The sequence below is a fragment of the Helianthus annuus genome, chromosome 9 (genome assembly GCF_002127325.2).
Source record: "Helianthus annuus cultivar XRQ/B chromosome 9, HanXRQr2.0-SUNRISE, whole genome shotgun sequence".
Taxonomy (NCBI): Eukaryota; Viridiplantae; Streptophyta; class Magnoliopsida; order Asterales; family Asteraceae; genus Helianthus; species Helianthus annuus.
In genome coordinates this window covers 138199361-138210909 of record NC_035441.2, presented here as the reverse complement: position 1 = coordinate 138210909, position 11549 = coordinate 138199361, and the positions used below count along the sequence as shown (strand labels likewise).

The 11549-nt window shown below is 37.6% G+C and overlaps 1 protein-coding gene and 1 long non-coding RNA gene across 3 annotated transcripts; both read right to left on the bottom strand.

Moving 5' to 3' along the window:
* Positions 1-419: 419 nt before the first annotated feature.
* LOC110878884 (ADP-ribosylation factor-like protein 2) lies at positions 420-5226 on the bottom strand. The gene is made up of 6 exons (XM_022127272.2): positions 5071-5226; positions 4415-4520; positions 4224-4334; positions 2586-2748; positions 1590-1670; positions 420-704 (listed from the first exon to the last, which is right to left on the bottom strand). The coding sequence occupies exons 2-6, from the start codon at positions 4477-4479 to the stop codon at positions 567-569; spliced, it is 558 nt and encodes a 185-aa protein (XP_021982964.1). The 5' UTR covers positions 4480-4520; positions 5071-5226; the 3' UTR covers positions 420-566.
* An 802-nt stretch (positions 5227-6028) lies between these two features.
* Positions 6029-9418, bottom strand: LOC110878885. 2 transcript variants are annotated; one of them, XR_004867384.1, is made up of 4 exons: positions 9069-9418; positions 7681-8148; positions 6355-6611; positions 6029-6258 (listed from the first exon to the last, which is right to left on the bottom strand). It is a non-coding gene; the product is annotated as an uncharacterized LOC110878885 (long non-coding RNA). The 2 variants fall into 2 exon arrangements; XR_002558264.2 differs by having other exon boundaries at positions 6456-6611; positions 9069-9406.
* Positions 9419-11549: the final 2131 nt, after the last annotated feature.

Sequence of the window (11549 nt, the reverse complement as noted above, 5' to 3'; positions counted from 1 at the left end):
CCTTACCGAGTAATCTAAGGTGAGTTGACTACTTTAGTAAAAGCATGCATCCCTTGTTTGGGACTACCTTATCTCTGGTTTGGGACCACATTATCCCTGGTTTGGGACTACATAGCAACTTCAATTGTGGAACCCAGACTATTGAATTTTGATACCACCTCGCTAAGTTTACCCGCATATTTGTCGATGGATTCACCCCCCCCCCCCCCCCCGGGGCCTGTGGCTTGACAGCCTACCAAATCCCTTTGGCATCTTGATCGCTCAATACATGTAATTTGATCGGACACTAAAATAGTACGCTGCCAGATTCTCTAACTGGAACAATGGCAGCCACATTAGCAACCCTTCGTGGACCCTTGAACGTCACTATAATCACCAAATATCGAAATAACACAGAGAAATTGCGTAAGGCGAACCCATTCAATAATATTTCAGATTGCATCACACATTTTGGCAAAGCTAAAGATCATTGACTTGCACGTAATATTTGATTTAAAAGTTGTAAAAACTCTTCTTTGTATCAAAGATGAACTTTTGCAATGGAAGTATAACAGAATGTTTTCCAACTAATCAAGAACATAAATACGCGACGCAATATCTTGAACCAACCAATCAAATCCCTCAAGCAACCCCTCTCCCGTGTATGCGCTGCAACCTACAATCCTCCAATGTCGGCTTTTATCCATCGCATCCAAATTCAATACCTTAAAATCATCAAGCATCAAGTCAATTAATTAGGAAGCTAAACAATTTTACAAGACATTGTACTGTGTCGACAGTTTCAGCAGTTACCCCAATTGTGCATTTAACATGAACGTTTGCTGCATATATTTTGTCTCAACTTTGACCCATTTACTTATAATTGGGCCGATTTGGATTGTCACGTCTCAGATTAGCCAGATCTATAAAGAAAATAGCTAAAAGGAGTCTTATCTTTAATGCATATAACTGCCTAAATTGTTTTATTTAAAGACTTAAATATTTACTATAATAGTATTGTTTTCGTATTTCAGAATCATAATTAACACAATAATTATAAATAAAAGTTGTAAAATGGACAAAAAAAAAATCTTGAAAAGTGGTTGTGGGCCAACCCAGTATTGAAAATGACCATAGTTGTTAATAGCGAATAGCGACAAATAGCGATAAGGGACCTATATGCTACATAGCGAATAGCGACAAATAGTTACCGCTATTTTATAAATAACGATAAACTAGAAAAAGAATTTTGAAAATTTTTATATGTATATCATATCAAAATACCTTGGTATATATGCTATTTTACATGTATATTTAACAAAACCTATAAATCCAGCTATTTTATAGCTATATCTAATTGCTATTTACATCAAAAAAATATATATATATCGCTATCATCACTATTTGTCGCTATGACCCATATAGCGATGCTACGTCGCATCGCTACATAGCGCGCTATAGCGGTCCGCTATTAACAACTATGAAAATGACTAGTTTCAACTCGAACACATTTTGAGCCGTAACCCAACACGCCCAACCCGCCATCTTGCCACCTTGAAAGAGTCCATACGAAATTAGAAAGCGCGTTTTTTTAGTAACGACGAACTTACTTTAGCTATTTCCTCCGGTGAAAGAGCGCCTTGTATATCCTGCTTGTTAGCAAAAACGAGTAGTGAAGCTCCTGATAGCCTCTGTATGAACATTAATAAAAGGAAAAGAATCAAGTTTGAAAGATAGATCAAGTGACAATATTCCACTAACACGTTAAGTGACAATATATCATTATATTGTTAGACATGGTATTTAGTTTTTTTCTCAATAATATAATGCTGAAATAAGACTTAGCTATAGACAAGCTCAAGGGCTGCAAGACCAACATATTCCCTCATTCTTTGACTTAGTCAAACACACTAAGCTTTACAAATAGTTTTGAAAAGAGAAGTGCAAGATATATAGTAAACCCTATAGCAAATGATATATATAAAAAAAGGTGTGACGTTCGTAATAAAATCCATATCAAACTCAAGAAATAATATTCTCTTTACCAACGATGGAAAGAATATAAGCCCTTCAATATATGCCTGCTTACTAATTCAATGGTTCTCTTTCAAACAAATATAGCTCAATTCAAAGGAAGTAGTAGAAAAATATACCCACTTTTATGAATCGCACACCCGAACAAAGAGACAGATAATTTTATAATCATAACAAACAAAGAGACTGACCATTTAGGCATTTATGCAGGTTAATTTGATTAAAATTAGATGATATGAGAGTATAAATGTGTGATTCATGGCTATTTTGTTCAAGTAGTGTTAAAAGTAAAAGTAAAACGACCATTTAGTCCATTTTTTCTAGCAAGGTTAACTTTCTATTATGACGTACAGATAGAAATAATGAACACGTAGACAAAAATGGACATAGATATACTCTACTCCATGTTGAAACCTAGGAAGTGCCACTAGAAAGACTACACAATTTTTCAAAAATGGCATCAAACCCACTTGGAATTAAGAGATATGTAAAGGCGCGTTCACAAAGATCCAATTCATATACGAAGTCAAAGAATGTTAATTTTGAAACAAAAAAGTCAAAGTTGGAAGTACCTCTTCCTTTAATAGATTATCCAGCTCAAATTTACAGTCATCCAGTCTTCGAAGATCTGAACTGTCAACAACCCATACTAATCCATCAGTTTGCTCAAAGTAGTTTCTCCAGTAAGATCGTATCGTCTTTTGACCCCCAACATCCCATATGTTAAGGGTGTACCTGCCATTATATTTTCGTTAATGCTAAAAAACAAGTTCCACCGTAACACCAGCAAAGGTAATGAATGATCAATAAAAAAAAACAAGTGGCATTCAGACCGGCAGTATCAGTGGTCAAACGTCATTACAATCCTTAGATTGTGAGTTTAGATCTCTATAAAGATATCGGTCAATCAGTTGCTGACCATCTAAATATGAACAAGAAAAACACACGAAAGTGTCTATACACGCAAAAACACTTGTGTACAGTACACAACAAACTTGAGCAATTGTTTAATTTCCAAACAGGATGCGCATTCTCACACACATGTTTTGAGTTTTATCCCATTAAACCCATCGGATACAAACAAACAACATGCTTGCAGTTGCAGAAATGCAAAAGGAACATTTCAAGTAGGCAAAAGGCAGCAACAAAACTGAAGCTGGCATACCGGATTGTTCGTCTTTTATCGCCTTTTTACAAGTGTGTAAGCCGTAAGGTGTTTAGAAACAAAATATCAAATAAAATTGTTCAAATCCTAATCAATCATTTAAGAATTATGACCAGATCCTAAATGTTTTAACCTAAACCTTTCCACCCAACCAAACAAAAAACGATAAAAAAATGATCTGCATTACCAGCCATAACTTGTCACTCCGTTTCATAAAAACCAACATCCTAACAAAAGCATAAAACAATATCACTCAAACTTTATAAAACAGCTAACCAACACTGCATCTACTTAGAAAAAGGATAACAATAAACAATATAACCACTCTAATCACTATCTTGTAATGTCATGGCAATGAATATTTTTCATCTCGTTAACAACAACAATCGTACCCAGTAAATCCCACTTATAGCAAAGCTATCCGTAGGGTCTGGGGAGGGTGAGAATGTGAGATGTAGGCAAGCCTTACCTCTATCCCAAGGGATAAAGAGGCTGCTTCCGGTGAGACCCCCAGCTCCAACGCCATATCCAGACATCAAAGATACATCCAAACATACAAGACACATAGCTACTAAAAAAACAACATAAACATAGTGCACTAAAGATATTTTAGCAGGCTACCAAATAAACAATTAGTGACATACAACACAACATAAAACACACAGACAAGCAAAAACATGCAAAGGCCCCCAAAGCACATCAAACATCCTAAGCTCCTAAAGAACGAGTTTAATGTTAAACCAAACTACCGTCCTAAAGTCCTTAACCTTAATCCTACGTCTCCGCGAACTCCTATCCTGGACCATGTCCTCCTTAGAGAGGTGCAATTCTAGCAAGTCCTTAACATAGTGCACTAAAGATATTTTTCATCTCGTTAATCACTAGTAAATACTCAACAGCAGAACATCATTCTGCTGAAGAGTATATGAGTTCTACTTCTCTAACCATCACTTTGTGTTTACTCTCATTCTACAGTAAATTACAAAATCAAAGAACTGTTGATGTCTGTGTGTGTGTGAGAGAGAGAGAGAGAGAGAGCATATACTTATCGTAGGTCATGGTTTTGATGTTGAATCCAAGGGTAGGACTAATAACACTGGTATCTTCACCGTTGATTTTCAATACTATTGTTGTTTTCCCGGAATTGTCGAGCCCCCTGTCGACTCAACAACTCAGTTTCACCAATATAAAAACAAATATAAAAGTAGGCAGGCAATAGGCAAAAGGAAAACATACACCATAAGAATGCGCATTTCTTTTTCCTTACGCTTGATCTTCCGAATGATGCTGAGGAGCCCCATCACTTGTCAAAAACCCTAGTCGGAGAAATAGGGTTCCGGATCTGATTGCACTTCCTTCGTTAGTGAAGAATGAAGAAAGAATTTACGAATCTCACCAATGATTATTTAATTTTTCAAATTCTAAACATATTATTAAAACTTATTTATTAAAGTATTGAACAATACGTGATGAAGTGGTGTAAGGGGCTGGCAACATCTGAATCAATAAGTGTTGAATGATTAAGAGGTCTGAATGGTTAAGAGACTCTGAACCAGTAAGTGCTGAACCACTAAAGTGTTGTTTGGTTGCACCTCTGGGTGACTGTGTAAAATGACATTTTTAACCCTCTAAACTACTTTGTAACATATAAATGTAATCGGAAATTGAAACAAGGTCGAATAAACAACGATATCCAGGGCATCAATTGAATGTAAAAAATGGAACCACGTAATCGGAAAAAATCAGTCACATGCTTCATGAAACATATAAACGAAATCGGAACATTTATGTCTAAACAACACAGAAACTTTTGTTAACCTATAACAATAATACGACGAAACCCTAGGGCATCAATTGAATGTAAAAGATGGAACATAAGGTCAAACACTTACAGGTAGAGAGGAAGCGGCTGTAGTGGAGGCCGCTCACAAATCAGTCGTCGGCAGAGAAGAGGCGTCAGCAGAGAGGAGGCGGCTATGGTGGAGGCCGCTTACAGGCCAGACATGGCAGAGATGAGGCAGCTGTGGTGGAGTCCGACGATGTGGAGGGCGGCTGTGGAGGAGGAGGCCGTCGATTGTGGAGGAGTGGAGAGGAGAGGAGATGGGGCTGTGGAGAACTCGTGAAGGGAGCGACGTATTGTTATGCTAGGGCAAAGGCATACAAGTCCAATGTTTCATTCAGATCTATTCAGATGTGAAAAGTAGCTGAACCATTAACAGCTGAATGGTTTCATTAAGAGGTGAAGGGGCTGTTTGGTAGCCTCTGAATGGTCATTAAGAGGCTACCTCTTAATGGAACCATTAAGAATTTTACCAATGAGAAGGTAGAAGAATGTGACATGTGATGATTTACCATTCAGAGGTTACCTCTTAACCATTCAGACTTGAGGTTACCTCTTATTCATTCAGAGGTTTTTAACCATTAAGAGGTAGCATCTGAATGGTCATTGAGAGGCTACCAAACAGCCCCGAGGTTTTTATAAATCAAACAGTAGCCATTCAGATGTAAACAAACAGTCCTTAAGTGGCTCCCAATGAATTGTAATGTGTTCGTGTGAAGGCCGAAATCGGGAGGATTCTTACGAGTTTGGCGCTTAGAAACCGAAATATTGAAGTGGAAGATGTTATGTGTCCTCTTTGCAACACGTCTTGCATTATCGCTTCCGTGGTGTGGCACCATTGTGAGTAAATGGTGTAAAGTGGCTCTGTTCCATGTGTGCTCGTTTAGAGATCTTTTGGAGCTTTACAACCACGTAGGCTTGATAGGGGTGGCTATTGGCTAGGGAGGCTTTCCAAGGGATTGTGATTATTACGTGTTGGAGTATTTGGCGTTGTAACACTCTGGTTACTATTTAACGGTTTTTTTTTATATATAAATACCAACAATTAGATGTGTAATTAAGTTTACACATACTATGAAAATACGAGTTTATTAAAACTTTTACAAATCATAAGTTATTCAACATAAGTGATCGAATTTGTCGTTTAAAAATTTACGACGAGGAAATGTGCGGAAGCATGTATCTTTATCGTGTTCGGTCCTTCGATGAGCTTGATCGTCTTCCGGCATCCAAAAAGAACCTACATTTCATCAACATGAAATGCTTTAGTTATACGGGAATTGTAATAAGTCTAAACAAATCCGGTAATAATAATGGAAGGAAAAAGAATCCCAACGTTAAACTTTTGATCTCAAAACATGGATTTCCAACTGGCCTCCACCGTAACTTACGGTGGCACCGTAAGTTACGGTGGCCCCTGGTGTGACATGCCCCTACCGTAAATCAGTAGGGGGCTGCCGTAAAGCCTTCAGCTCCACCGTAACTTACGGTGGCACCGTAAGTTACGGTGGCCCCTGCATTCCAGCTTTCCTATTTTGCCGTTTATTTGCACGAAAACTTTCGTATCTTTCAAACCGCTTATCCCATCTTCACCTACGGTCAAAACCATGTAAATAATTAGTTTTGACACTTTAATAATCGAGTATAAACAAGTTCCGTGCTTAACGTAACAAAACAAGAAATTATTTTTGTTTTGTTTTCAGTCCCTTCACCCGGCCGTGTCAAAAAGTCACCCGGCCGTGTCAGTTAACATATATTTTTCACAGCCCAGCCACCCGGCCGTGTCAAAAAGTCACCCGCCCGTGTCAACTCTGCACGTCTATTTTTCATTAGTTCTTACCGAAACGGACATAACTCTCTCGTTTTTAATCCGTTTTACACGATTCTTTTTCCTACGCGTCCGTAATTTAATTCTCCATCATATGGAGTTAAAATCCGACATCCGGATTAACAAAAATTTAAGACTTTTAAGTCTTCGGCTTATTACCATTTTTACCAAATTTTGACCCGTTCGCGATTTTATCACACAAACATGTTTACTTGATCCATAAACTCATGGAATCATAATTTCAATGGTTTCTTACTTAGTTAGAACCCGTTTACGTTCAAGTGCTTATTTTGACCCGTTAAGGGTATTTAAGCACTTTAAAGCTTAAAGTCGCTTTCATTCATTTCTAGCGTTATATACAACATTCTTATCAAGTAATCTTCCACCACAACTATAATTGTGGTGGACTTAATGAGATGATCTATATAATCCGAGTTTTTCTCGTCCGATTGCTAATTTACGGCAAAGACTCATATAGAGTTATTTGACCGAAAGTTTACATCTTTCGCTTCTTGCACTTATTTCAATTATTTATTTGATCATAAAACTCGTTTCAAAACTACCTTTAAAGGTTGTTTATTCGAATTAGCCAACTAGGGCGTTTTAGTCAATTTTAGTCATTCTTTTACGACGAAGGACTATTAGTGCTTGTTTGAACCCCAAATCCGACCTTTTAACCATATTCTTGTTTAGAAACCAATATGTTTCTAAAACACCTTAATCATAACTCAACTTATTCGGTTTACCTAAAAGATAACCGGATATCTTTTTTTACCTCGTCTAACTACTATAAAACTCCAAGCTCTACATGATGAGTTGTATTATTATACATACCTGGCTCGGATCAATATATTGACCCGTTTCAATACATTTCCTTAGTGGCTGCTAAGCGATAGCGATGTAAGCATCCATGTGCTATTTATTTCCTAAAATCATGCATCTTGACAACCCATTAGTCGATATTGTCAAAGGGTGATAATTTCACCTTTTGACCCGTTTGGCCGAATTGACCGATTATATTAGTGAGATGATATTTATTACCACCTCGTAAATATATATATGACTCGCTCCGATTTACACCGTGCGGTCACTTACTTATAATTCCATTTCTTAACACTTTTTAGCCTACTATGGCTTACGTCATAAATTATCTTTTTCGTAATACGACAAAAGGATATTATGAAATATATGACTAGTGTAAGATATACTTACCTCGTGTCCGAACTATGCTTTTTCCTTTCCTTCTTGATTCGTTTGACCCGCTCCCTCATCAAGCTTCCACCTAGCTTGTTACGCGTCAAACTATCATCATTGTTTTCAAGGTGGTTAGTTTAATCACAATTTAATACGATTATTCCACCTTACGCATTTCATACCAAAGATTACCATTTATCGCATTATGGGTCAGTTTGACTTTTCGAAAGTCAAACATCCCTTAATATGCACATTCATGTTCCTTAGCTGGTTTAGGCATTTTCAATTTACCCGGTGGGCGTTCCTTTAAGCTATCGTTCTAACGAATCTTTTAACTCGAGTTCATGCTATTGTTAACACTAAGTTAGCCTAGTTCTTGATTATCGAAGACACTATATTTCTTTATCTCATAAAATCCACGGGTTTTCCCTCTATAAGTGAAACCCGTTTTGTCATGTTATCAGGCATTTATCCAAACCAAGTTCTATCTATAAACTAGTAGATACCCAATTTCACTTAGGCATTACATCGAACACCTTATGGGCATATTCTATAAATAATTCATTGACAAGCTCATGACTTGTCATATAACCCGAATTTTTTCATCATTCAAACTATTTAACACACATATTTGCCTTTAAAGTTCTGAAATAACTTTGCATATGTCAAATTACACTAGAACAACCCAAAATTTCCTAGTGTTTATCAATTCTACTTAACCCACTAGTCCCCTACAATGGTGACCATGGTTTTTACTAGAATTTAGCACATGAATTCAGTTTTCACTAGAATAGTATTCACAATTCTAGTGTTTATCTAGTCTCTACAAACTCAATAATCATCTACTATGGTGATCAAAATTGCTAGAATCATCACACTAAATTTCAACAAGAATTCATCTAGGGTTTTATCCCTGAACATCATATTACTTCTAATTTCATCCATGCATCAAGAAATCAAGCTGAATTTTCATTTTTCAAATTTAACCTAGAATTCAAGATGCAACAAAATACCACAATTTTGCATACCTTTTGATCCCCGCAACGAGATGATCACTAATTCATGCTTGAAACTTGATTTGGAGCAGATTAGAGGCTTCAATTTGTGAATTTTGGGAGATTTGGGGTTTGATGGAGAAACCTGGTCGCCCCTGTGTTTAACATCGACCAGACACACACTAAGTGTGTGTTTGGTGTGGTTTATTTTTGTTTTAATCATACAACTTTCACAATTGCCCCTTTTTAGTCCCTCATGTTTTTATTTTGATCAAATGAAACTATAATTCATTATTTATTTAGTCACATGTTACTAACTAGGTTAATTACTCCTAGTTACTTTAACGGGTTCGGGAAGTTATAACCCGTTATGTTTTAAGTCCAGTTAATTTGGCCTTTTTATATACTTTGTTTTCTCAAAGTATTTATTCCTCTTTTTAACTAATATTAGGTTTATTTATTTGAGTCCTAATATTTACCGGGTTAATATTTACCACTAACGGTATTTTACCCGTTTTTACTATTAACGTGGTTTGATTACCAAACCCGTTTTCGGGATGTTACAGGCGTGCTAGGAATGGTCTCAGGTTCGAAAACAAGCAAGTGCGTGTTGAAGATATTATTAGAGAAGTGAAAGCGATAAGTTTTCTTTGGAGTAGTAGTAGGTTTAAAGCTAGCTTCGTTTCTTGGACTCTGAGTGGTGCAATTTTGTAATTATGTAAAGCTGGTTTTTGTGGTTAGCCGCCTCGTTTTGTGGGTTATGTGTTTTTAATGAAGTTTACGTTTCAAAAAAAAAAGTTTTGAACAATAAACTACACCTGAACACGGTCTAACCTTATAATTACAACATTTGAATTTACACCATTTTTATCAGAAGCCACTAAATCACCATATAAGTATTGAGTTATTCTTATAGCGAGTATTTGATTTCAATTTTAGGTTCAAATATCTTTCACGATAATAGTCATTTTGTTTGTCACAACCAATTAATTATTTAGGTGTATATCTTATGTCTTTGTTTGATCTAAATTACGTAACACATGATAAAATGACAAAATGTAGGACTGAGTTTAAGTTATAGTTTTTAGATGAAGGTAAATTCTAGAGAAGTGTTGCTTCATATAGAACCAAATCGGAATTAGATAAGTATGAAAACTGCATGAACATTGTGTATATATTGATTTAAAAACACTACATAGGATATTGTCAATGTCAATGTCAGGTTTTTAACATAAAAGTAAAGATACTTTCGTGTTTGTGGGTGTGTGTGTGTGAGCAATAACGTTTATCATTAAAACAAAGACGTTGACGACGGGCTGGGGAAGCCCACTTTACCCGCTTTGGACCATTTTTCTGGAAGCCCAATTACGCGTAGGCCCACAAAATAGAATTGCCTTGTCCACTAAGGTTTCTCTTCCTTTTGTAACGGGCGGGAAACAGCTAAGCAAGAGGAGCAGAGTTCATTAAATGCCCGATAAGAAAAGGATCTCGTCTGAATTACTGTACTTCTCCGGTTGGGCATTAATTAAGGGGAACATCTCACCGTTGGGGGTCAGACACGTGTCTGCACCCCCCGAGAACCCTCAAAAACCGTTAGATCACGTGTGGGAAATCCCTAACGAGATAGGAGCTGGCTGTTATATAAGAGAAGGCATCAAGGAGCTAAGGCAGGTATCATCTCCGGCATTCCCTCATTTACTACACCCTCATTTACTCACCTCTCAACTTCCGACCAACATTCCCCATATTTAATACACACACATATTAATTAGATTCACACCAAAGAGGAAACCTTCCGGTGATTATACTCATCGGAGGAAGCTCCTCTCATCTTCCGGCAAGTTTACTTACTCTCACGCCGGAGCTTGGTCACGGATCCCCCTCCTGGGGTCCTCCGTGGCGAGGCTAACGGTTTGCTCTTTTGTAGTAACGAAGATAAAGGCTCTTGACGTCAACGAAGATCCATCTAACGTCAGCCGGGAGTTGGGTATTCGACATTGGCGCCATCCGTGGGACATCAGCCTGCTCGGTGTTCCCACATCAAACCCCGACGTCTAAAGAGCAGCTTATCCCATCAAGAACGACATGACAACCCCACATAACTCACGTGTCACTCAAACGACACAAAACGATTTGGATAGGGTTACCGTAGAGGACATTACCCATGAGGAGGGTAACGAGAACCAGGTGGAAAACCCAGAAAAAGCAGAGCATATCACTCCTGACTTCGTGGCCATGCACAGGGAGAAGTTGACAAAGTGCCTTGAAGATTTAAAGAGACAGGAAAAGCTCGACAGCCTCAGGGCCAGACTTTCTTTCGACACACCCTCCAGCCAAGAAGGAACGGATCCTCAAAACAAGAACATCAATGGTGACCAGCTAGAAACGTTTATGACTGCCCTAAGGCAAATGTCCTCAAAAGAAAGGGAGGATCTTATCACAGGGCAGAAGTCCAGGGAGAAAGGAAAGGAGAGGAATAACCTTGGTGATAGTGGCTTAGACCAGCCATATCTA

Bases quoted from the DNA above. Each gene is read 5' to 3' on its own strand.
- LOC110878884 (XM_022127272.2), bottom strand. From the start codon at position 4,479: ATGGGGCTCCTCAGCATCATTCGGAAGATCAAGCGTAAGGAAAAAGAA. The intron at 2,749-4,223 runs GTATATGCTCTC...ATATAATGGCAG, and splicing joins AAAACCATGACCTACGATAA to GTACACCCTTAACATATGGG. The intron at 1,671-2,585 runs GTACTTCCAACT...ATGTTCATACAG, and splicing joins ATAATCTATTAAAGGAAGAG to AGGCTATCAGGAGCTTCACT.